Source organism: Scyliorhinus torazame, chromosome 9, assembly GCF_047496885.1.
Source record: "Scyliorhinus torazame isolate Kashiwa2021f chromosome 9, sScyTor2.1, whole genome shotgun sequence".
NCBI classification, from domain to species: domain Eukaryota; kingdom Metazoa; phylum Chordata; class Chondrichthyes; order Carcharhiniformes; family Scyliorhinidae; genus Scyliorhinus; species Scyliorhinus torazame.
In genome coordinates, this window is record NC_092715.1 from 119,500,774 (window position 1) to 119,527,778 (window position 27,005).

Sequence of the window (27,005 nt, forward strand, 5' to 3'; positions counted from 1 at the left end):
GTGATGTTACACTTCTTTCAAAGGATAGTAGAAACCTGTAACTCCCTGAAATAGCTTTGAGGCTTGATCAAATAAAAGTTGCAAAATTGCGATTGATAGATTTTTGTTAGGTGGGTATTAAGAGTTTTCGAACCATGGTGGGTAAATTTAATTTAGTATCGAGATCAGCCACGATTTAATTGAATGGAAGAACAATCTCAAGCAGCTGAATGGCCTACTCCTGTTCCTATCTTCCTCTGTCATACGGTCCCTCTCACTCTGTCACGCCCCCTCCCCCCTCACTCTGTCACACACCTTCCTTTCTAGCTTTCTCTTACCCTCTTGCGTGCTCCCACATGGTCTCACACTCATTCACTCACTCACTCTCACTCACTCTTTTCCCCCCTCACGCTGATACAAATTAAGAAAATGCAGCAATGCTGTTTGTACTGGTAACATATTACTTCCATATAATCATTGTTCACTGCAATGTGTCTTATAGATTTGTATTTTCAGTCACCATTTTGTTTTCACTGGCGATCTGCTGCCCTCTGTTGGAATTCCAGTTTTAAACCGCCTTGGGTGAAATTCTTAAATTTTGCTTTCACAGTACACTGGTCTTTATTCTCCCATTAACACATTCTGATATATTTTTATGCAACTATTAGCACCTCATACAGCCCTTCATGCTCCCTGTCTCATGATCTACACATCTTTGTTGTAATTTCTCCTAACTCCCACCAATCATTGACCTTTGACTCTGCTCCACCCCCTCTTACACACAGGAACAATTGTAAATAAGGTTTGTGAGCTGCAGGTGCAAATAGCTGCAAGGGAATATCATTGATAATAGAGACAATCACACCTGAATATGCCTATGAATTTATAAATAAAAGGACATTTGCACTTTTAATAACATAATAGAAAACGGACAATTTACCTTGAAGCAAGGTAGGGTGAAGGAGCTAGGTGCCCACTCGCTTGCAAATGTACATTTGTTCCGCGGAATGAGGTGTTGAGGAACCAGGGACAGCAGTCATAGTATCGTACGGTTTTGATTAACTATGGAAGAGGATCAGGAGCAGTTCAGAGTAAAAATACTTAATGATGCTATGACAATTTCAGAGGGTTGGGAATGAATTTGGCCCAGGTAAATTGAAATCGCAGGTTGGCAGGCAAAACTGTAATCAAACTGGTTGAATTTAGACAGTTCAGCGGGGAAGTGTAAAATGAAATAAGAGGGGCATTGTATGTGGGTATAGGAATAGATTAGCTGCTAATGTAAAAGGGAATCCAACAATCTTCTATAGTATTATAAGTAGCAGGTGGATAGTAACAGGAGGGTTGGGGCCAATTGTTGACCAAAAAGGAGGCCTACACGTGGAGGCAATGGCACGGCTACGGTACTAATTTACTACTTTCTATCTGTCTTTACCAAGGAAGAAAATGCTACAGAAACAGTGGAAGAATAGGAAGTTGAGACACGGGTGAAAAATATATTGGGGCAGTACCAGATAAGCTGGCTGCACTTAAAAATTGATAAGTTACTAGGTCACAATGGAAGGCAAGGCATGTTTATAATTTATCATTTATTTTTAAAATCAAATTGAAAATCAGCGTGTGTAAAAAAAAAAAAAACCACAAGACAGCATGACAACCTAGAGGCACTATTAAGATTATATAGCAATGTAAGTTGACAAAGTCAAGTCCTGTTATATATGTGGACATAAGTATTTATAATGGATGAACCAAGTTGACAAATTGGCAACAGTAAGTCAAGAGGCACAGTCAGTACGTGGAGACAGATCATATTAATCACCAGGGTGAGTTTCTGCTAACTTAAAAGTTAAATTATTTTTAGGCACACTGATTCACATACCTGTATCAAAACTTTTAAATATTAAATACTGAATTTATTAAAAATTACAACTGTTCACAAATGAAACAATTGAATGGCTCTGTACAGATTTGAGTAATTTCAGTTATTTAAAATCAGATTATTCAGATGGTGGGCTAGACACTCTGCTTAAAAATTTTTTCTAAATAAACCCATTTTCGGATGATAAAAGCTGCAGCAGGTTGCCCTTGTTAAATATGTTATGGAATATTAAGGCAAGAAAATAATTTTAAAATACATTCTAGAAGGTTATCCGATTACACTGCCTGTACCGAATCTTACAATTTGATATGCATGCATTATATGGAAATGAATTTAAGCACCCTAATTCATTATTTTCTACCAAAAAAATTGAAATCTTACATCTCTCTCTGTCTTCCTCGTAAAATTGTCACTCAACACTGTCAACTAATAATTTACCTTGGTTTAATCATTTCTACTTTGTGATTCCTGGCTCTTGACCTTGAGTTTCTTTAATTTGAAAAAATACACTTTAATTCTATCACTATGGTTTCAGTTGTTTGTGATGTCAGAATATTTTGTCTCCATAGCTTCAGCAATTGTTTTGCTGGCACTTGTACTAATGAACAAGTGCATCAGGAGAAATGTCAACTGAAAATCTTCTGCAAGTATTTATCAGCATACAAATAATTTTAGGTTGAGCAATATGCAATGGCAAACTCTTAACAGGTAAGGAAAAAGTACTTCTAGTTTCTGGATTATTTCAAGTGTTTTTCCACATCGCTTTTTTATTTATTTAGCTGGCCCTCATCCTCTTTCCTTAACCCTGCTTACCTCAATATCCCCTAGCATACCATCCTGTGTCTCTTATATATAGACCAGACAGGAAACCTGCTAAAATAATTATTTTAACGTCTGTCTATAATCTATTGCTCAGGGTTGAATTGACAGTGGGTTAATTGGCAGTGGCAGAGGTGGATTTCTATTTTGCGACCCTTATGGAAGATCCACATCTCTGCTCAGTTCTCTCGCTTGAATACCTGACAGGTTTTAGAATTAGCAGAAATGTTGTGATTACAAATCTATAACCTCCCATTCTGGAGAAATGCGTTGTATTTTATCCTATAATCCATGAAAATGCATTCAATTGAACAACATGATGGCATTTAGGAAAGGGCACATTAAAGTTGATGTAGAGGTCGGGATTTGTTCTTCTTTTCTCTTCTCAAACGCAAATTGTATATAAGACAGCTATTGAAATTTGATGCGTAGTGCCCACTTATAAATATTTACTGACAAAAGAAAATAATTACAAATGTACGACCCACGTTGTCGGGCAATGCTTTTTGTACATAGCTCAAAATCATGCATCTTCCCCCATATTTGAACAGATAAGCATGCAACATTTGCATGAGGCAAGTTCCCTTCCGACATCAGCCTAACTCTGAGACAGTTATTTCCTTTGTTCTCATAGACCAATGTGAATGACGCACAGTTTACTTTCCCAATTATCTTAGATGCTTCTCTCACCAGTTAATTTCAGTTTTGTATGCCATTTTTATGTTGTGTTTTAAACAAAAGAAAACTAATATTTCACAGCATGATTAAATGACCCATTCAGTTGTCTTTTAGGTCCTTTAATATATTATTAAAGTTCACACTTCAAGGTCTGAGCATATCTCTAAAGCCTGGGCTTCGCATAGAGTCTCTGTATCAATATTACTGTAAGAGTAGAAGAGTGGTTCTCCTTAATCCACGAGGATTTAAAAGGTTTTTTTTACTTTTCCCAAATAACTTTGGAAGAAACTGGAAATTGAATTCCTAGTTTTATTTCAGGCAAGTCTGGCATTAACGTGCTATTTTTTGATATAAGGTAACAACTGTTGTGTTAGTTTCCATTGATTGAAAAGAAAATAGGGAAGATTGATTGGGAATGTACTTTATTTGTTATAAAAAATTTAATTGCTGATAAAAAGTCTAGATAATAGGAATGCGATGGTTTTAAAGAGGCAAAGGGAATTTCAGATCCCGATCTCTTGGGCTTCGTCGCCCACCTGACTGGATGCTGTGTCTCCAGCAACCACAAATGCTGGCAGATTGTGTTCTCTTCTCTCTCTCTCTCTCTCTCTCTCTCTTGCTGCCCCCCCCACCCACCACCACCACCACCATGCTTTGAACCCCCATTGTTAGTCCTGATGGACTTCAAGAAACTCACTGCCTACTTCATGGTTACAGCATCCTCAAAGCCTCATCTCAATGCTAATAAGTTGATTTTGCCTGACATTGCTACTTCACATAAGAAAAGGGGTGTTAACATCTCCAACTCACAGTGAGAAAGCATCACAGGAGATTGCTTAGCCATTTAAAATGCTTTATGATTTAAACAATGACAGAGAGATGCAGCAAGTAAACTGATGTTTGGCTGTATGATAAGTGACTATATTTCAAAATAAAACCATTGATTCTAAAGAATTAATCCAGACCCTGAAGGATTAAAAGGCATAAAATACATTAAAAAACTTTTTTAAAAAAATACTTTAAAGGTATGAGGTACATAGGCAATGGATAGTCTTTAAATTATTATTACATAGTTTACAGCAACTATACATTTCTTCAAGGCTCAAAAATCACAAAGAAAAGATAGGCAACCATGGCTAATAAAGGAAGTTAAGGGTGGTACGGAGTTACAAGAAAGACCTATAAGATTACAAGAAATAGTAGTAAACCTGAGGATTGAGAGGATTTTAAATACAGCAAAGGACCGAGAAACTGATGAGGGAGAATAGAATATGAATGTAAACTAACAAAAACTATAAAAATGGACAGTGCAAGCTTCTATAAGTACATAAAAATGAAATGTTTGGTTAATGGACAAATGGCAGGAAAGCTAAATGATTAGTTTATGTCTGTCTCCACTAAAGAAGATACAAGAGTTCTTAAAAAAATTAGAGATCCAAGGTACTAAAGAGAATGAGAAATTGAAGGATATTTATATTCCTAAGAAGGTTGTGTTAAAGAAATTAATGGGCGGTCTGAAGGTTGATAAGTCCCTGGGACCTGATGTTCTACATCCCAGCGTGTTGGAAGAAGTAGCTTTGGAAATGATGGATGCATTGGTGGTTATCTCCCAAAACTACAGAATTCCCGAATCTGGAATGGTTCCTGTAGATCGGAAGGTAGCAAATGTCACCTCACTGTTTAAGAAGGGAGGGAGAGAGAAAACAGAATACTGCAGTACTGTAAGCTTTTCATCAATAGTAGGGACAATGCTAGAATCCATTATAAAAGATGTGAATAATGGACATGTGGATAATAATCTGGTTGGGCATAAGTCAGCATGGATTGGCCATGCTACATGGCCCCTTAATTGGGGAAAAAAATATGAATTGGGTATTCTAAATTTAAAAAAAAAAAGTTGTTTGAGGAAATTACGAACAATTGCAAAGGGCGGTTGGTGAACATGGTGCCCTTGGATTTTCAGAAGGCTTTTGATAAAGTCCCCAACAGGAGGCTGGTTAGCAAAATTAAAGGATAGTAGGTAATGTACTGGTATGAAATAAGAATTCGCTAACAGGCAGAAAACAGAGAGTAGGACTAAACTGGTCATTCTCGTTTTGGCAGGCTGAGAGGAGTGGAGTGCCACAAGGATCAGTACTTGGGGCCCCACCTGTTCACAATACATATCACTGATGTGGATGTGGGAACTAAGTGTAATATTTATAAGTTCATGGATGATGAAAAGCTAAGGGAGTGTGTGTGGTGAAGAAATTGCAAAGTGGCTTCGAGAGGAGTGGGCAAGAATATGGCAGATGGAATATGATGTAGAGATATGATGTGAGGTTATCCACTTTGGTAGGAGGAACAGATGTGCAGAATATTTCTTAAATGGTGAGATTAGAGAGTGTAAGGGTACATAAAATGTAGGTGTACAAAGATGTACTGACAAGTTGTCATCAGTAAGTCACTGATGGCTGACATGTAATTGAAGCAAGCAATTAGGAAAGTTAATGGTATGCCAACATTTATCACACGAGGATTTGAATACAAGAGCAGCAAAGTCCTGCTTCAATTGTATAGAAACTTGGTTAGACCACACCTGGATATTGTGTGCAGTTTTAGTCCCCTTAGCTTGGGAAGGATATTATTGCCATAGATAAGTGCAACGAAGGTTCACCAGACTGTTCTCGGGGTGGCAGGACTGTCCTATGAAGAGAGAGCGGAGAAACTGGGCCTGCATAGAGTTTCAAAGAATGAAAGCTACAAAATACTTAAAGGGATAGACAGGGTGGATACAGGTAAGATGTTTCCCCTGGTTGGGAATCTAGAACTAGGAGATCCAATTTTGAAATAAGGGGGAAGCCACTAGGACCAAAATGAGTCTTTGGAATTCTCTACCCCAAAGGACTGTGAAAGCTCAGTCATTGAGTATGACAGATTTCGAAATACTAATGACAGAAAGAAATATGGATAGTGTAAGGAGAAAAAAACATTGAAGTGGAAGTTCAGCCACGATGGTACATTCATTTATTTAATTATTTCTGTCTCTTGAAGGAGCCTTGGCCACATGTTTATATAATTGGAAAGCAGCAGCAGTTTTGATTCGAAGACTGATTTTATTAGAAGATTGTAATTTTACTACCTAATTTTTAAAATGTTAATAATGGTAGTTTATTTGTGGAAAAAGCACTAAAATTAAATTAAGAATGAAGTTCAAGTATGGAACAGAGCCTTATCTTGGGAGATATAATTTAAGGGTCGTTTCTTAAATTTGTAGGGATATTTGATATAAAATATTTGAAGACCTGAGCAGGTCATGCCAAACACCAGTGGCTTGTGTCTGTCATGTTCTCCTGGATCCAGGAATGAACTATATAATAGAGTTTTTCCCATGCCTACTCTTTGCTTTGAATGAGCAAATCTCCTTTCCCTATTAAATACTTAACTGTAAATGTGGAATGTTAGGATAAAACAATTTTTAAAAAGGTGATAATTAAGATTAGAACCAATTTAGGTTGATGTGCGTGCACTATCGAATGAGTGCTGCACTCGGAGCTGTATTTCAAATGAGACATTACACCAAAGCCCTGTCTGCTCACTTAGATAGATGTAAAAGATCCCATGTCACATTTGAGCAGAAACAAGAGAGTTTATGTCTGATGACTTGGCCAAAATTTATCCCTCAAAGCAGCTTCATCATAAAAACAGATTATCTGGTCATTATTTGATTTACTGTCCGAGGGAGCTTTCTATGCGCAAATTTGCTGCTGGGCTTCGTACATTAAACACCGTCTACACTTCAAAATTGCTTGTTTACTGTAAAATGCGATGAACCATAGAAAGGTAATGCCACAGAAGGTGTCTATTAAGCCCATCATGTCTGTACCAACAGAAAAATAAAAGACTAGCTGTCCATTCTAATTTCACCTTCCAGCATCCATAGTCCTGCAGGTAATAGCATATCGCAATACCTTTTAAATGAGTTGAGGGTTTTTACCTTGTTATGGGCGAGACGTTTTCAGAACCCCAAAATGTATCATGGAGTTCAACCAACCCCCCCCTTTAATGTATTTGTTGCTTTTCCTAGCACACGGCTTGTTCCCTCGGTGTGGGATTACAATTATGGACACATGGGTTTTTAAACACAAAACCATGTTTATTCCATGAACTCAACTTAACATCTTAAATAAACATTGGATCTCTTAACACCCCTTACTTCAAAGATAACTCAGAAAATATTGCAACAGTAAGTAATTCCTCAAAATGTTCCTTCAAACTTCCAAGAGACTTAACACCTTTAAACAGAATCACATCAGGTTAAGGGCTTTACTATTTTGAGTTTAAGTCACCCAAATGACCCAGAGATAGTTTTTCATGGCAGAGCTCACAGCAAATTCAGCTCACTACAAAACACAGACACTCCCAAGCTCTTTTCCTCCAAACTGCAGCTCTCTGGAAACACAGACACACACAAGCTGCTTTTTCAAACTGAAACTGAAAACTGCAAAATGGCTGATCTAAAGCCCAGCTCCACCCACTCTCTGACATCACTGTTTTCTTAAAGGTACATTGCTTAAACATCCATGTCTTCAAGGTACTTTCACATGACAACCTCCACCTCCAAAACAGGCATTAAATTCCAACACTCCCCCAGGGCATTCCTGACTACCCTATCTAGGACACTCAATCTTGTACACCACAATCTGGTCACTCCTCAGAGTCCTCAGCCCCAAGAAAAACAACTACAGCCTATCCAATCTTTCCTCTTAGCTGCAATTTTCAAACCTTGGCAACATTCTTGTAAATCTCCAGAACAATTATGCCCTTCCTGTAACGTGGCAATCAGAACTGTACACACAATTCCAGCTGTGGCCCATCTAGTGTTTTTATACAGTTGCATCGTTACATCCCTGCTTTTCTATTCCATATCTCGTCCAATAAAGGAAAGCATTCCATGTACTTTCTTTGCTACCTTATTTACACTGTCCTCTCCCATCTTTAGGAACCTATCTTCTTGCACCCCAAAGTCCCTCACTGTCTATACCCTTCCCAATAGCCTCCCATTTATTGTGTATTCCCTAGCTTTGTTTACCCTCCCCAAATGCTTTGAGACACCCTGAGGCTGGCAAAAGTGCTATTTAAATACAGGTCTTTGTTTAATTTAAAAAGAGTTTGCAAGGAATATATCTGTATGGCACCAGCGTGAGATGGGAAAAAGTGTAATGGAGTAGTTTCTTTACTGCAGGATATTTTGTGCAGAGTTTTTTTTTCCAGCTACAGTTTCCTGTTGACATATGGTTAAATTGCTTTTGATTTTAAAAATATCTATTATCTTTCAGAATCTGTGAATTACATAGCCGGAATGTAGTTTCCTTCCTGCCTAGCTAAAAACACTGCACAGGAATTGCAAACAGAAGCTGCCTTGATTTACTAAGAAAGAAACCGCTTTCAAGAGAAAGAGGATGTTCTTGTTAGACATTTGTACCTCTTCTGCAACAATATAAGCGGAAGTGTTGCTAAAGGCTGAAGAACCAATTTATAATTGGTCCCCATAAGCACATTCTTGTGGGCTAGCTTTGCATTGGAGCTCTGTAATTATTTTAGCAGTGAAGTAACATGAAGAAAACAAATGTTAAAAAATTATTTTTGATACATTTTCATTTAAATTAATTATTGTCGTCCTTAAAGAAGTTTAAGAGGATTATAGATAATTAATGATCTGGGTTTGAGTGTCCACAATGTGAAATACATGCAGTGAAAAATCTCTAAAAATACAATGACACAAACTTACCGCTGAGTTAAAAGATGCTGCTGCCTGGCCTTTGCCAACAAGAAATGTCTTCAGAATTTGTCCTATACCATACTTGTGCTTTTATAATTCCGCATCTGAACACATTTGATTCAATGAAGACTGGAGGAGTGGCAGGAGAAGACCTACAATATCTTAAAATGAGGTGTCAACCTGATGAAGCCACAAGGCTGGACTACATGCCTGCTAAACGGTGGGAGCAGTATGTAATATATATGAGCTCAACAATCTCACAACCAATGGATCAATTCAAAGATCTGCAGTCCTGTCGCATTCAGTTGTGGGCAATTAAATAACTAGCTGGAGAAGGTTCCACAAGTCATCGTCTATGGCAATCATTCACTAATGAATATGATTATCCACTTAAGAAACTCCATGTTACGGGTCATGAGTTCTGTGGGCCCTAGCATGGCCGTTGAGCCCGATCCTAGAGGTGCGGCTTCGACCGCACACTTGGCAGATGTTTCTGGGTGGTAGGATCGGTCCTTGGGCTCTAGATCGCTAGTGTTCCTTTCTCAAGCTCCTTTTCCGGGCCTCCTTTTGTCGTCTGGTGTCCTCGAAGAATTGTGTCCCTTCAATAAGGAGGTTCGTCTAAGTAGGTCTCTCCTGAGCAAAGATCTCCCAGGCGTTGACGTCTTTATTGCATTTCTTGAGGTAAGGCTTCTGGGTGTCTTTGAAGCACTTTCTTTGTCCTCATCTTGTTTAGGAGCCTTCCTTAAGCTGGTTGAAGAAGAATTGCTTTGGCAGTCAAGACTCTGACATCCTAAGCACATGGGCAGCTCAGCAAAATGGTTTTGGATGATCATGGCCTCGATGCTGGTGCTCTTGACTCCTTCACGAATGCTGATGTTAGTACGCCTGCCCTCCCAGTTGATGTAGAGAATCCATCTCAGACAGCCTTGATGGTACCTCTCCAGGGCCTTAAAGTGGGGTCTGTTTGTAGTCCAAGTTTCTGAGCCAAACTAAAGAGCTGGGAGGGCGACTGCCTTGTACACGACTATCTTAGTGTCAGCATGAATGCTGCGGTTGTCAAAGATACTCATCCGAAGGAGGCACTTGCCGATTGGATACAATGTTGGATCTCCGCATCAATGTCAGCCTCAGATGATAGGTGGCTCGCCAGGTAAGGAAAATGTTCCATGTTTGGTAGAGTTCCTTAATTGATCTGGATGGAGGGAGAGATCAAATCTTGTCTCGGGGCAGATTGGGCTGAGACTGATTCTTCGGTATGCTTGCACAAAGGTGTAAAGCATGGCTTGGAGATTCTCTTCTGAGAGAGTGGAGATGCCGATGTCAGCCGAATGCTGAAGTTCCACGAGCAATATCAGGATAATTTTCTTCTTGGATTTCAATCAGTTGATTTTTAAAAGTTTTCCGTTCATCCTACAGGGTACCTTGTTCTTGACCAGGTGAAGGAAGGTGGCAATGAAGACTGAGAAAAGGGTGGCAATGCCACATTCCTGCTTGTCTCCAATCTTGTCCTCAAAGGTCTAATTTCAGGGAACTTCCGGTTGCGGCGATGACCAGCTAAGCCGCACGTTTCGGCGGCTCCAGCTCCAACGGACCTTCGGGCTCTTTTAAGAGCCCCAACGGGAAATTTTCGCGCGACGAAACCCGGTGTGGGGTGAGTGAATAGGGAGCCCCCCCCCCCAACGAAAGAAGATAATATCGGCGGCGGCGGCTGCAGCGCGAGGAATCCTCGACGATAGGGACAGAAAGGAAAAAGAAACAAGATGGCGGCGGAGAAAGCCCAGGCGACATGGGGGCCAGATCAAGACGAATTCCTAAGACGGTGTGTGGAGCTACTAAAGAAGGAGGTGCTGACCCCGATGCTACAGGCAATTGAGGGGCTTAAGGAGGCACAAAGGATCCAGGAGACAGAGCTCCGCGTGGTGGAGCAGAAGGTGACGGATAATGAGGACGAGATCCTGGGCCTGGCGGTCAAAACACAGACGCACGAGGCGCTCCACAAAAAGTGCATTGAAAGGATTGAGGCCCTAGGAAACAGAGCACGAAGGAAGAACCTTCGGATTCTGGGTCTCCCTGAGGGAGTGGAAGGAGCGGACTGCGGGGCTTATGTGAGCACGATGCTAAGCTCGTTGATGGGAGCTGAGGCCCCTTTGGGCCCCTTAGAAGTGAAGGGGGCTCATCGGATCCCGGCGAGGAGACCAAAAGCGGGAGAACCACCTAGGGCGACAATCGTGCAATTTCACCGCTTTAAAGATAGAGAAGTGGTACTGAGATGGGCCAAAAAGGTACGGAGTAGCAGATGGGAGAATGCAGTGGTACGGGTGTACCAGGATTGGAGTGCGGAGGTGGCGAGAAGGAGGGCGAGTTTTAACAGAGCCAAGGAGATGTTACACAAGAAGAAGGTGAAGTTCGGGATGCTGCAGCCGGCACGACTATGGGTCACGTACCAGGAGAGACATCACTATTTTGAAACGGCGGAAGAAGCATGGACCTTTATTAAAGATGAGAAATTGGATCGGGACTGATATTGCAGGGAAATGTTACTGTCGATGTAAATAGAGAAGTAAATTGGGAAGGGGGGAGACACTAAGAAATGTGGGCGCCGGTGGGGGGGGAAAGAAGGGACATCGGCGGATGATGAGGAATGGGAGTGGGATGGGAAAGGGAGCTGCGCCACAAGAGGCGGGTCAGCTATAGAGATGTTCCCGTGCCAGAAAGATAATGGCGGGAAGATAGGCGCAAGGTAGATGGGAGTTCCCCACACTGGGGGGGGGGGGTCAAGGAGTAAGCAGGAGTAGCCGGGGTCAGTTGAAGTCAGCTGGCTTGCGGAAGTAATATGGGGGGAGCAATCACGCTAGAGGGGGATCTAGCGGGGGGGGGGGGGGGGGGGGGGAGGGGATAACAGGGTTGCTGCTGCGGAAATCAAAGAGGAACTGGCTAAAGAGTGGGTGGTCGGGGCTGGAATGCGACACCTGGGGAACGAGTGGGAGCACGGAAGCGGGACGTGGGACTGGCCTAGAGAAGGTGATGGCTAGTCGACACGGGAAGGGGGCAGGTAGCCCCCTAGTGAGACTGATCACGTGGAACGTGAGAGGCCTAAATGGACCGATTAAAAGGGGCCGAGTGCTCGCGCACTTGAAAGGACTAAGGGCAGACGTGGCTATGCTCCAGGAGACGCACCTGAAGGTGGCGGACCAAGTTAGGTTAAGGAAAGGATGGGTGGGACAGGTGTTCCATTCAGGGCTAGATGCAAAGAATAGAGGGGTGGCCATACTGGTGGGGAAACGGGTAGCATTCGAAGCAAGGAGCATTGTAGCAGATAGTGGAGGCAGATATGTAATGGTGAGTGGCAGGCTGGAGGGAATGGAGGTTGTGTTGGTTAACGTATATGCCCCGAATTGGGACGATGTGGGATTTATGAGGCGGATGTTGGGACGTATACCGGACCTGGAGGTAGGAAACTTCATATTGGGAGGAGACTTCAACACCGTGCTGGACCCAGGGTTAGATAGATCCAGATCTAAGACCGGAAGAAGGCCGGCAGCGGCCAAGGTGCTTAAGGGGTTTATGGACCAAATGGGGGGAGTGGATCCATGGCAATTTCTTAGACCGAGGGCCAGGGAGTTCTCCTTCTTCTCCTATGTTCATAAAGTGTACTCCCGGATAGATTTTTTTGTTTTGGGAAGGTCGTTGATCTCGAGGGTGGAAGAAGCTGAGTATTCAGCCATAGCTATTTCGGATCATGCCCCACATTGGGTGGACCTGGAACTTGGAGAGGAGAGGGAGCAGCGAGCACTCTGGCGATTAGATGTGGGATTGTTGGCGGATGAGGGAGTTTGTGGAAAAGTGCGGGGATGTATCGAGAGGTACCTGGAGGCCAATGACGACGGGGAGGTCCGAGTGGGAGTGGTATGGGAAGCACTAAAAGCGGTGGTCAGAGGAGAGCTGATCTCCATCAGGCCCCACAAAGGGAAAACAGAGGCCAAGGAAAGGGAAAGACTACTGGGGGAGATCTTCAGGGTGGACAGGGAATTTGCGGAGACCCCGGAGGAGGGACTGTACAGGGAGAGACGATGACTCCAGACGGAGTTCGACCTTTTGACCACCAGGAGGGCGGAGGTGCTGTGGAGGAAGGCACAGGGGGTGAGGTATGAGTATGGGGAAAAAGCTAGTCGCCTGTTGGCCCATCAGCTGCGAAAGAGGACAGCGGCGAGGGAGATAGGGGGAATTAGAGACGAAAAGGGAGCTACGGTGCGGAGAGCAGGGAAGATAAACGAGGTATTTAAGACCTTTTACGAAGGACTGCATAGGTCCCAACCCCCGGAGGGAAAAGAGGAGATGCGGCAGTTCCTAGATCAATTGAGGTTCCCGAGGGTGGAGGAGCAGGAGATGGAAGGCCTGGGGGCACCAATTGGGGTGGACAAGGTTATTAAGGGGCTGGGGAATATGCAGGCAGGGAAGGCTCCGGGACCAGATGGGTTCCCGGTGGAATTTTATAGAAAATATGTGGACCTGCTGGCCCCGCTGTTGGTGAGGACTTTTAACGAGGCCAGGGAAGGAGGGACTCTACCCCCGACAATGTCGGAGATGACGATATCGCTAATTTTGAAACGGGATAAAGATCCGCTGCAGTGCGGGTCCTATAGACCTATCTCACTATTGAATGTGGACGCCAAATTGCTGGCAAAGGTGCTGGCATCGAGGATAGAGGACTGTGTCCCGGGGGTGGTGCACGAAGACCAGACAGGGTTCGTAAAGGGGAGACAACTAAATGTCAACGTGCGACGGCTATTAGGGGTGATAATGATGCCCCCAGTAGAGGGGGAGGCAGAGATAGTGGCGGCAATGGATGCAGAGAAGGCATTTGACAGGGTGGAGTGGGAGTACTTATGGGAGGTGCTAAGGAGGTTTGGGTTCGGGAACGGGTTTATTAGCTGGGTCAAACTTCTTTATGGGGCCCCAACGGCAAGTGTGGTCACGGATCGGCAAAGATCGGAGTATTTCCGACTATACAGGGGAACAAGGCAGGGATGCCCGCTATCTCCAATACTGTTCGTGTTGGCAATTGAACCACTGGCCATGGCGCTGAGAGACTCCAGGAAATGGAGAGGGGTGATTAGAGGGGGAGAAGAACACCGAGTGTCGCTCTACGCGGATGACCTACTGTTGTATGTGACGGACCCAGTGGGGGGGATGACAGAGGTCATGCAGATATTGAGGGAGTTCGGAGATTTCTCGGGATATAGGCTTAACATGGGGAAGAGTGAACTTTTCGTGATACACCCTGGGGACCAGAGTAGAGGGATAGAAGGCCTGCCTCTAAGCAAAGTGGAAAGAAACGTCCGATACCTGGGGATTCAGATCGCCAGGAGCTGGGGAACCTTGCACAGACTTAATCTGACACGATTGGTAGAACAAATGGAAGAGGACTTCAAGAGGTGGGACATGCAGCCACTGTCATTGGCGGGCAGAGTGCAGGCAATTAAGATGACGGTCCTCCCGAGGTTCCTATTTGTGTTCCAATGTCTCCCTTTACTAATTACTAAGGCCTTTTTTTAAAAAATAGACAGGAGCATCACGAGCTTCGTGTGGGCAGGGAAAGTCCCGAGGGTAAGGAGGGGGTTCCTACAACGTAGCAGAGACAGAGGGGGACTGGCGCTGCCGAATTTGGGCGACTACTATTGGGCCGCCAATGTGGCGATGATCCGTAAGTGGATGATGGGGGGGAGAGGGAGCGGCGTGGAAAAGACTGGAGAGAAAGTCCTGTAAAGGGACGAGTCTAGAGGCGTTGGTGACGGCGCCGCTACCGCTCTCACCAAAAAAATTTACCACGAACCCAGTGGTGGCGACAATATTAAATATCTGGGGACAATGGAGGCGACAGAACGGTGTGCTGGGAGCCCTGGTGGGGTCCCCAATCAGGAACAACCATAGGTTTGCCCCAGGGAAGATGGATGGAGGATTCCAGAGCTGGCACCAGTTGGGAATTAGGAGGGTGGGAGATTTATTTATAGACGGGACGTTTGCGAGCTTGGGAGCGTTGGAGGAAAAGTATAAGCTGCCCCGGGGAAACTTTTTTAGGTATATGCAGGTGAGGGCGTTCACAAGGCAACAGGTGAGGGAATTTCCATTGCTCCCGACACAGGGGATCCAGGATAGAATGCTCTCGGGGGTGTGGTTCGGAGAGGGCAAGGTGTCAGAGATATACCGAGAGATGAGAGAAGAGGGGGAGGAGCTGGTGGGCGAACTAAAAGGAAAGTGGGAAGAAGAGCTCGGGGAGGAGATAGAGGAGGGTATGTGGGCTGATGCCCTAAGCAGGGTAAATTCCTCTTCATCATGCGCCAGGCTTAGCCTGATTCAATTTAAGGTGCTACATAGAGCACACATAACGGGAGAAAGGTTGAGCAGGTTCTTCGGAGTGGAGGACAAGTGTGGGAGGTGCGGCGGTAGCCCGGCAAACCACACACATGTTTTGGTCGTGCCCGGCACTGGAGGGGTATTGGAGGGGAGTGACGGGAGTGATTTCGAAGGTGGTGAAGGTCCGGGTCAAACCAGGCTGGGGGTTAGCTTTATTTGGAGTTGCGGATGAGCCGGGAGTGCAGGAGGCGAAAGAGGCCGATGTCGTGGCCTTTGCGTCCCTAGTAGCCCGGCGTAGGATTTTACTCATGTGGAAGGAAGCGAAGCCCCCCGGACTGGAGGCCTGGATAAACTATATGGTGGGGTTCATAAAACTGGAGCAGATGAAGTTTGCGCTGAGAGGATCGGCTCAAGGGTTCACCAGGCGGTGGCAGCCATTCCTCGACTACCTAGGGGAACGCTAGAGGGAAGATAGATGACCAGCAGCAGCAACCCAGGGGGGAGAGGGGAGGGGGGTGGGGGGAGGGGAAGTTTTATTATATGTTAAATGATTAGTTTACCATGTTGGTTAGTTACTTGTTATTAGACTGTGGTTACTATGTTACATGTACTGTTAAATTTTCTTTTTCTTATGTTTGATGCGTAAGGGGAAAAAATTGTGATCGAAAAATTTTCAATAAAATATATTTCAAATTAAAAAAAGGTCTAATTTCAGTCAGCGAGGACTGTCGCTGACATCTTTTCGCGGAGGAGTCGGGGAATGTTGATGAACTTCTTTGGACAGCCAGCCTTTGACACAGGGTCTTTCATACCACTTCTAGATTGACTGAGTCAAAAGCCTTGGTCAGATCAATGAAGGCCATGTAGAGTGTTTAATGTTGCTCCTGGCATTTCTCTGAAGTTGCCAAGCAGTGAAAACTATGTCCATTGTTCCACGGTTTGATCAGAAGGCACACGGGCTTTTTGGAAGGACTCCATCAGAGACTGGGAGAGGCAGCTAGCGAGGATTCGGGTGATGATCTTCCTGGCGATGGAGAGTAGGGAAATTCCTCTGTAGTTCCCACCGTATGCTTATTCTCCTTTCTTGAAGATGGTGCCAATGATGACATCCCTGAGGTTGGCAGGAATTTCATCTCTGTCCCAGATTTTCAGGAACAGCTGATTGAGGTGATGGATGATCTCTTCTCCAAGTGTTTAATGGCGGCTTCGACTTAGTCCACACTTGGTGGGAGCCCAAGATCATCTTTGATCGGAAGATCATAGATCATCGTATTTACAGTGTAGAAGGAGGCCATTCAGGCCATCAAGTGTGCACCGGCCTTGGAAAGAGCACCCTACGTCCATGCCTCCACCCTACCCCAGAAACACCACCTATCCTTTTGGATACTGAGGGGCAATTTAGCATGGCCAATCCAACTAACCTGCTCATCTTTGGACTGTGGGAGGAAACCTGAGCACCCGGAGGAAACCCGCGCAGACATGAGGAGAAAGTGCAAACTTCACACAGACAGTTACCCGGGTTGAGGGATTTTCTCAAACATGTCCTCATCTATGATTGTAGCATGATTTAGGAGTTCTTTGAAGTGTTCTCTCCATCGAAGAGTGATGTTTTCTCCGTCTGTCAAGAGGGTTCTATCCATACTCCACATTTGAGGCCGAGGGTACAGGATCCATATATTGCGTTGGCACTGAAGAAGCCCTGGATGTTGTGCTCATCAGCAAGGAATTGCAGCTCCTTCGTTTTTTTTAGTCCACCATTGCTTTCTGTTTTCCCTAGTTCTTATTTGTATCTCTTCCCTGGCTGATTGATGAGCTCTCCTCTTTGCCTTCCTGGTTATGTTGTTTTGCCGGGTTTGGAGAGCTTTCCTCTTCTTTTCAATGAAGTGTTGGATAGTGTGGTCTTTCACGCGACCCAGTTTTGGTGTTTCCTGGTCTTGTAGCCAATGGTTTCTTCACAGCGTAAAATTATGGCTGTCTTCGGCTCTTACCAGTTTTCCTCCATCCATTAGAATGGTCCCTGGAGATTTTGGGGAAGACATTGTTTGAAGTTCACTTGCATAATTGGCTTTTGAAGCCACTCAACATTGAACTTTTTTTCTGAGCTGTTTCTTCATCTTGCGTTGCTTCTTGTGAAGTTTGACAGACTTAGAGGAGCGGATGATCTGTGGTTTGTCCAGCAATCATCTGCACTTGTCATCGCTTTGATGATGAGGGCATCCTTTTCTGGTCTGGATCTGATGATGACTTGATGACTATGTTGATCATGTGCCAGCGCTTTGATTGTAGATGTCTCCAGAAAGTTTTGAACTTACTTTTTGGGGGGAATAGCGTGTTAATGATGAGATGTTGGTATACCAAGCATTTGGTGGGCAGGTGAACCCTGTTGGAGTTGCAATTCCCACCTCCCTCCTTTCCAATGATTCCTTTCCAGAGTTGGGAGTCCTTTCCAACCCTGGAGTTGATGTTCCTAAGGAGGATGATATCTTTAGGAATATTGGAGAGTATGGTGTCTAGGGAGGAGCTTTTATTGGACTCATCATTGGCATCAAGGGTTGGGGCCAAGACATTCACGACCATTGCCTGCTGGTTCTTGGTAAGTTGTAGATGGAGGGTCATGATACGCTGGTTGATGCCTACGAAGAGTCGGTCGACAAGCTTGTTCTTGATGATGAATCCAATTCCATGCGTCCTGGGCTGAACTTAGGGTTTTCCTCTTGTGTCGCTCTTGTACCAGACCCCAACAGTTGCTAGGATACTGGACCGAACCCCCAATATTTTATTTAATTGTAAGACTGTGAGGAAAGGATACTTCGCTCCAGGAGTGATTTCACCACAAATAGGAATATGGTATATTAAAACAAATTTTATTACCAACACTCTATTACTAACTTTGACATCATAAAGACAAATAGCTTTCAATTACCAGTTAAGCAGTGCTTACCAATACACTAAAACCAACAATCCTAACTGCTATCTTTATCTCCACGCAAACAAAACCCATCTCTGGTCAAAATGCACTTTTAAATACAGTTAGCAGACCCCGAAATACTTGCTGTAAAGAGATGTCTTGGATGAACCACTTTGAGAAAGCAATATCCTTCAGGACGCTGCTTGAAGATTCTTGCCTGTCTCAAATTACTTTTTAAGCTGCCAGCCTTTCGAAAAACTGCTGTTCTATGCACAGACAAAATCTTTTTAACTGAACTGGAGTAAGAGCACAGCTTCTCGCCTATTCACATCCCAGTCTAATGATAGGAGAGGCGAGCACATAAGTGCAAAAGACAATGTTGCACATTTTCAATCATCTTCAGCCAGAAGTGCTGAGTGGATGATCCCTTTCAGCCTCCTCCTGAGGTCTCCAGCATGACATGGCAGCATTCAGTCAATTTGCTTCACTCCTTGTGATCTCAAGAAAAACAAAAGCTACTGAACACTGCAATGGCTATGGCCCTGACAATATTCCAGTAACAGTACTGAAGACTTATGTTCCAGGACTAGCCGCATCCCTGGCCAAGCTGTTCCAGCACAGCTACATAACTGGTACCTTCCCGACAGTGTGGAAAATTACCACGGTATGTACTGTTCACAAAAAGGACAAATCCAATCCAGCAATCACCATCCGATCAAGCTACTCTTCTTGATCATCGTCAAAGTGATGGAAGGCATCACAAAAAGTGCTATTAGGTGGCACTTACACAGCAATAATTTGTTCACTGATGCTCAGTTTGGATTCTGCCAACCACGTAGCTCTTGGCATCATTACAGCATTGGGCTAAAGAGCTGAATTCGAGGAGTGAGAGTGACTGTCCTTGGCATCAAGGTAGCATTTGATCAAGTGAGGGCATCCAAGGTTTTACTGACAGAAGGGGAGGTTAATTTAAACCACTAATTTCTCCCCTAACTTCATGTCTGTAAACAGGTGGTTTTGATTTGCTTCCTGCTATATAAATAGTGGTGTATTTCCCAACCCCTCTGTTTTGGTATTGTCCAATTTCTATTAATAACCCCAGAATAAACTCAAGATGGGATGAACTCGGGGTTAGTTGTTTGCATACTCTCAAACCACAGGAGGAGGATCACAACCTTGTCCCCTGTTCACTCATGCAAAAGACGGAGAGAGAAAAGAGATTTACAGGGCAGAGATCTCAGGGAAAAAACGTATTGTTTCACGTGGGTTCCAGAATCAAAGTCCACTGTCGTATTTTTTCACTGAGGTCTGTGAGCTGAAAACCGATGCTGGTCAATTCATTTTTCTGGTTGCGTTGACTTCACAGGATGAGATAGGCATGCACAGATGAATCAATTTTGTAGGTGATCGTAAAGAATTTCTAGTGGAAGCAGTGTAGATGGCAGTCCAGCACAGTGGGCTAAACAGCTGGCTTGTAAAGCAGAACAAGGCCAGCAGCGTGCGTTCAATTCCTGTACCAGTCTCCCCGAACAGGCGCCAGAATGTGGCGACTAGGGGCTTTTCACAGTAACTTCATTAGAAGCCTATTTGTGACAAGTGATTTTCATCTAGGCAGAGAGCTCTTTTTTTCTGTGAGACTTGCTTGTTGGATTATAAATAGCAGACTGAGAAGTGCCATTTTGCCCCTCCTACCTATCCGCATTGTCTTTCACATAGTATGTGTATCTCTCGCCTGGGTCCCTAAGTTTGTTAAATGTCCCAACCATTAAGAAGACCCTTTTTCCCAGATGGGTAGACTCTGGTTTCATAGATTATCATAGAATTTACAGTGCAGAAGGAGGCCATTCGGCCCATTGAGTCTGCACCGGCTCTTGGAAAGAGCACCCTACCCAAGGTCAGCACCTCCACCCTATCCCCGTAACCCCACCCAACACTAAGGGCAATTTTGGACACTAAGGGCAATTTATCATGGCCAATCCACCTACCCTGCACATCTTTGGACTGTGGGAGGAAACCGGAGCACCCGGAGGAAACCCACACACACACGGGGAGGATGTGCAGACTCCGCACAGACAGTGACCCAAGCCGGAATCGAACCTGGGACCCTGGAGCTGTGAAGCAATTGTGCTATCCACAATGCTGCCGTGCTGCCCCCGATTGTTGCTGATATGCACACCAAGGAATTTGAAGCTGTCAACCATCTCCACCGCGGCACCATTGATGCAGACAGGGACGTGTACGACACTTTGCTTCCTGAAGTCAATGACCAGCTCTTCAGTTTTGCTGACATTGAGCGAGAGATTGTTGTCATTGCACCATACCACGAGGTTCTCCATCTCCCTCTTGTACCCTTGACTCATCGTTGTTTGAGATCCGACCCACTACGGTCGTGTAATCAACAAACTTGCAGATTGAGTTGGAGCAGAAGTTTGGTAGCCTTGGCTATGATATGCAGAATGTCTTTGTATAGTCCTTTTTGAATTAGAATTTGATCTGTGCATCCCATTGGAGTCTCTTCAGAAATAACAAGGATCAAGTTTCCCTGATACTGCCAGGTAGCTCCTTTTGTTTGATGGTCACAGGTAGACCTAGCTTCAGCCATTCTGAAAGATCTTTGTCCAGTTTTTAGAATTTTAGAAATAGCCAGAAGGATATCTATATAGATTTTATCAAAATATGCAGCGTGAGGTCTTCGCCCCCCTCACAATGGTTTCTTAAGGAAACTGATGGAAATGGAGAGAGGAAACTCTGCTGGTTGGAGTCATAACTTGCATAAAGAAAGATGAGTTAAGTCAACCATCTCGGTCTCAGGACATCACTGCAGGAGTTCCTCCGGGTAATGTGCTAGGCCCAACCATCTTCAGCTGCTTTCTCGATGACCTTCCTTCCATCATAAGGTCAGAAGTGGGAATGTTCACTGATGATTGCGCTGTGTTCAGTATCATTTTGCAACCTCTCAGATACTGAAGCAGACCATTCTGGCACACAGCAAGACCTGGATAACATTAAGGTTTGGGCTGATAAGCGGCAAGTAAAGTTAGACCAACACAAGTGCCAGGCAATTACCATCTCCAACAAGAGAGCATCTAACCATCTCCTCTTGACATTTACTGATATTACCATTGTCACCCACAATCAACATTTTCATGGACAGTGGAGAGATCTTCTTACCTCTCACTTAACGGAAGACGCCATGTTTTTAAAAAATATTTTAACCCTGTGTGCTGTGATTGCCTACTAAGGATAGATGTCAGATTTTCTTGTAGAATTTAAAAGAAAGAGAAATGTTTGTTATTCAAACACTTGAATATATGCATGTACACCCACTCTCGCACTCATACAGATACACACACTCAGTAAAAGATTGTGATTACAAAAGTGGCATGTGTTTAGATTTGGGGATTTCAAAAGTTCTCTGTTACATTTGCTTTTCCCTGGGGTGAAAACTTGAGTGAACCCCTGATATAGCTCCTCGAGTAGAGGCCAACCTGACTGTCTACAGGCGTTTCTTAGGCAGGGGCTTTCCCCTTCACAGATTTCTGTCTTTTCTGCTCAGAATATGCCTTGAATAAATCCCCTTACCTGAAGTCTAGTTTTTGTCAAGTGACACTGCATTTCTTTCCATTGTTCTCCTAAATAGTTTCTGATGTTACCTTAAAGTCCTGGTATCATTCATCCGCATACCGCCTTGATAAAATAGAGCTTTTCACATCAGTTTGCTTATTTGAAGTTTTGGACTTGAAAAGTGTGCAACGTTTTCGTGAAACCAGTTTTTAATTTGTTGAAGTGCAGCCTTTAACCACAAGTAGTTTGTATTTTGATGACTTCTCAAAGAATCATTTACATTTTAATGACTTCATCAAGATGTGTCCAGACACGAAGATTAGCTCAGGGTCCTTGCAGTTCAATGTGTATTGACAGGAAAGAAAAGGCCACCTGACCTCTTGGCCCCGTTTTGTTGTGTAGAAAAGTATCCATCTTGGGTTTATACTCATAAGTTCATATTTATAGATCATACGTTTGAATTGCATGAGCATTACCATTGATCAATTAATTTACCATTAATTGGACCAGCCATCTAAATATTGTGACCAAGAGCGGGTCAGAAGCTGTGAATTCCATGATAACTTTTCTCCTGATTTACCAAAGTGTGTCCACCATCTACAAGGCACAAGTCAGAAGGATTCTTCACTTACCTGGCTGAGTGCAGCTCCAACAATATGCAAGAAGCTCAGCAACTCCATGAAAAAGCAGAAGCTTGATTGGTACCCGATACACTACCTTAAACATTCACTCCCTTACTACCAACGCACAGTGCAGCAGTGTGTGCCATCTACAATATGCACTGCTGCAACTCACCAAGGATCTTTTGACAGCATCTTCCAAACCTGCAACCTCTACCACCTGGGGGGACAATGGCAGCAGACACATGGAAACCCCACCCTCCAAACCACACGCCATCTTCACTTAGATCTATCATCGTTCCTTCACTTGCTGTTCAGAATCCTGGAAAATACTAAAACAGCTTTGTGGGTTGACTGCAGGGGTTCAAGAAGGCACAACCACCTTTTTGAGGACACTTGGGGATGGACAACGATTACTGGCCCAGTACTCATTCACCCATTTGAGTTTATAGGCTTGTGTTTTCCAGCCGGAAGAAGAACATGGAGGTGCTCAGCATTCACCAAGGTGACTATGTGAAATTGTTATGTAACCACAAGCTTCATTTTTTCAAAATAATGGGAAGAATTGCAAGTAAGAGCAGCAGCTCCTGCTTGGAACTGCACAATGCTAATACATATCAATCAATCCCAAGTGCAATTGAAATCAATACACTGGCAGCATTTATGTTAGTTAAATGTGTGCCTTTACCAAGATCTGTTGGGAACATTTTCCTTGACAGGGTTCTCTTGTGGCAAAGAAAAGTAGTTTCAGATGTAGGTGAGCACTTTTACCAAGAGAATAGAAAGATCAGAAATATCAACCAGTTCAAGTGCTAGGCCATAGCAAATATGTGAACATTTGTATAGCTGGTTCAGTATTTAACTTCAGTTGTTCCTCTTATAAAATGGAATTAGAAACCTGGTAGGCCTTAAATGATTTTTGTGATGCTCTTTGGTGCTGGTTGATTCAATTCAGCTGAAGGCTGGTATGCATGGCTGCAGAGCAGCATGCAGCTTGACTTGAGTTTCAGTATTCAGTATGATTACAGCCATTCTGATTGTGCTTCACTTCGTGCTGCAGGAAGTCCTGAAGCAACTGCAGGGTAGCATTGAAGACGAGGCTCTGGCTTCTGCTGGACAGGTTGGCCTACTGGAACAAATAAAAGGTAAGTCTTGTAGTACACAATGGTAATGACATTTTACCTCCGTTTTAGACAGTCATTAAGAGAAGTAGATTCACCTGTTAAAATGAAATCTTAGTGATATTTCTCAGATTATTTCTGAAATAAACAATCAACTACTCCTTGGAAATCATAATTTCTCAATTTTCTCTTCTGTTTTTTGTCTTGAATCACCGGTTCAAGGTGATTTAGGTAGCTATAGTTTTTGCGGTGCCTAGTATAAAATCTGTTCACATTTTGCAGATTCCATACAAATACAAAATATATTTTCAAACCTCAGTTTTCAGAACTTTGGTTTTAGGATTCCTTAATGTCCCAAGATCGTCTATGTATTAATGAAGACATTAAAACTTCATGTTTATAATGGGAAATAGGCGCACTGAGCTTTAAAGGGCTAGAGTGATGCACTATATTGGAATATTAATACTCATCTTTAAAGCATGTGGATTGTTGGCGTTTTGAGATATTTATTAATTATGATTTGGGTTTTGGTTGTATGTCTATTTGCACCATATTCTTCAGCATCAGGATGCACCAAATGAGAGTTTGTAACAACTAATTATATGATCTTATGAACAGACAAAGCAAATTTTGATGACAAACAGATGTTGCTGTATGTGAGATTGAATAACGTGAGATTGAGAGATTCTCAAAGCTGTATGTTACTGCAGAATGGGTTAGAAAATCCCATTGTTGAAATTAAAGCAGAATTGGTCAAATTTGTTAATGTACCATTGTCAATGTACTCTGTCGATTATTCTTTTGTCTACTATGTACATACTGTGTACGTTTCCTTGGCCGCAGAAAAATACTTTTCACTGTACTTCGGTACATGTGACAATAAATATCAATCCATATATTCAATCATTCATTTGTACAGGATATATTATTTCTTTGTAAATATACAATGGAATAAGATCCGATTTTAGTGCAGTTTGTACTCTATTGTAAATAGTATTTCATTCCAAATTAAATGATTATATTTCAGTCATAGCACAAAGGACATAAGATGAGGGTAGAGACCGACTGTAGCCTCAAAAATGGAAGTCAGGGCAACAAAAGAGTGTTTATAATGGGACTTGTTGGAAAATGGGACAAGTTACATTGGCAAGTCTCTTCATGTGTTTCAAAGGCCAGATTTTACCTGGTGATTTAATAATCTTTATTAGTGTCACAAATAGACTTGCATTAACACTGCAATGAAGTTACTGTGAAAATCCCCTAGTTGCCACACTCCGGTGTCTGTTCGGATACACTGAGGGAGAATTCAGAATGTCCAATTCAAAACACGTCTTTCGGGATTTATGGGAGGAAACCGGAGCACCTAGAGGAAACCCACACAGACAAGGGGAGAAGGTGCAGACTCCGCACGGACAGTGACCCAGCCGGGAATCGAACCCGGGTTCCTGCCGCTGTGAAGCAACAGTGCCAATCACTGTGCTACCGTGCCGCCCCACAAACTGTCATTATTTGCTGTCTTAATCCCTTTGATATAGACTGCAACATGAGTCAGTCAGGCATGAACAGATTAGTGCAGAAATCCTATAGTTACAGTCTGTAGCTCATTGCACCACCGCATGCGGGCTGCATGCATTGTGCCTCCCATCCAGAGGCACCAATCGTTGAAATCAGTGAGAAGTTCAATTTTCCTGCTCCCATTTCACCATTAGAAACCCCACAAAAGATTTCACCCTGTTCAATCGGGTGTCACTTGATAATTCAACAGTGAGGTGATTAATAAAATTTGCTAAACAACAGAACTAGCCCTGAAAGAATAGTTCCATGTTAACCAAAAGCTGTTCAATAAGTATTAGATTTTTAAAACTTAACATTTTTTTTTAAGTGTCAGAATATTTTTGATTTTCCGATGATGCCAAGTGTATAATCCAATCTTTATTTTACTAGGATGGCGTGGTGGCACAGTGGTTAGCACTGCTGCATCACCGCTCCACGGTCCCGGGTTCAAAATCGGCCTCGGGTGACTGTGTGTGGAGTTTGCACTTTCTCCCCGTGTCTGCATGGGTTTCCTCCGGGTGCTCCAGTTTCCTCCCACAGTCCAAAGATGTACAGATTAGGTGGATTGGCCATTCTAAATTGTCCCTTTGTGTCCAAAAGGTTAGGTCGGTTAACTGGGTTTACGGGAATTGAGTGGAGGTGTGGCTTATGTAGGGTGCTCTTTCCAAGGGCCGGTGCAGACTCGATGGGCTGAATGACCTCCTTCTGCACTCTAAATTATATGATTCTATATGTAAAGCATTTTAATTTTTTTAGCGATTTTTGTTTTTCTGCTTTCTATTCCCTGGTTGGATGACTGTGAAAACGTTTTCATGTGATTGGCTTCTTGGACAGTTTGATGACCCAGTCCAGCTATATAAGACCATAAGACAAAGGAGCAGAACTAGGCCACTCGGCGCATCGAGTCTGCTCCACCATTCAATCATGGCTGATATTTTCTCATCCACATTCTCCTGCCTTCTCCCCATAACCCCTGATCCCCTTATTAATCATGAACCTATCTATCTCTGTCTTAAAGACACTCAGTGATTTGGCCTCCACAGCCTTCTGCGGCAAAGAGTTCCACAGATTCACCACCCTCTGGCTGAAGAAATTCCTCCTCATCTCTGTTTTAAAGGATCACCCCTTTAGTCTGAGATGGTGTCCTCTGGTTCTAGTTTCTCCTACAAGTGGAAGCATCGTCTCCACGTCCACTCAATCCAGGCTTCGCAGTACCTTGTAAGTTTCAATAAGATCCCCTCTCAACCTTCTAAACTCCAACGAGTAAAGACCCAGAGTCCTCAAACGTTCCTCATACGACAAGTTCTTCATTCCAGGGATCATTCTTGTGAACCTCCTCTGGATCCTTTCCAAGGCCAGCACATCCTTCCTTAAATACAGGGCCCAAAACTGCTCACAATACTCCAAATGGGGTCTGACCAGAGCCTTATTTCCTTACTTCCGCTCCTATGTCTTATGGTCTTATACAGAAGTTGATAAATTCTTGATTTCTCGAGGAATTAAGGGCTATGGAGAGAGAGCGGGTAAATGGAGTTGAAATCAGCCATGATTGAATGGTGGAGTGGACTCGATGGGCCGAATGGCCTTACTTCCGCTCCTATGTCTTATGGTCTTATACAGCCTCAGAAGCACATCCCTGGTCTTGTATTCTAGCCCTCTTGACATGAATGCTAACATTGCATTAGCCTTCTTAATTGCTGACTGAACCTGCACATTAACCTTAAGAGAATTGTGAACAAGGACTCCCATGCTGGGAATTCACCAGTAA

At 43.5% G+C, this 27,005-nt stretch overlaps 1 protein-coding gene across 12 annotated transcripts in view; it reads left to right on the plus strand.

Annotated features, from left to right (window-relative positions):
* Positions 1–27,005, plus strand: part of srp19 (signal recognition particle 19) — a 418,259-nt gene that overhangs the window by 148,191 nt on the left and 243,063 nt on the right. For 8 of the 12 annotated variants that reach the window (XM_072516441.1, XM_072516450.1, XM_072516439.1 and 5 more), the window contains exon 3: positions 23,623–23,707. The exons of the other annotated variants lie outside the window; for them this stretch is intronic. In XM_072516441.1, the coding sequence (XP_072372542.1) occupies positions 23,623–23,707 (85 nt within the window). The remainder of the gene's footprint in view (positions 1–23,622; positions 23,708–27,005) is intronic. 12 annotated transcript variants of the gene reach the window in all.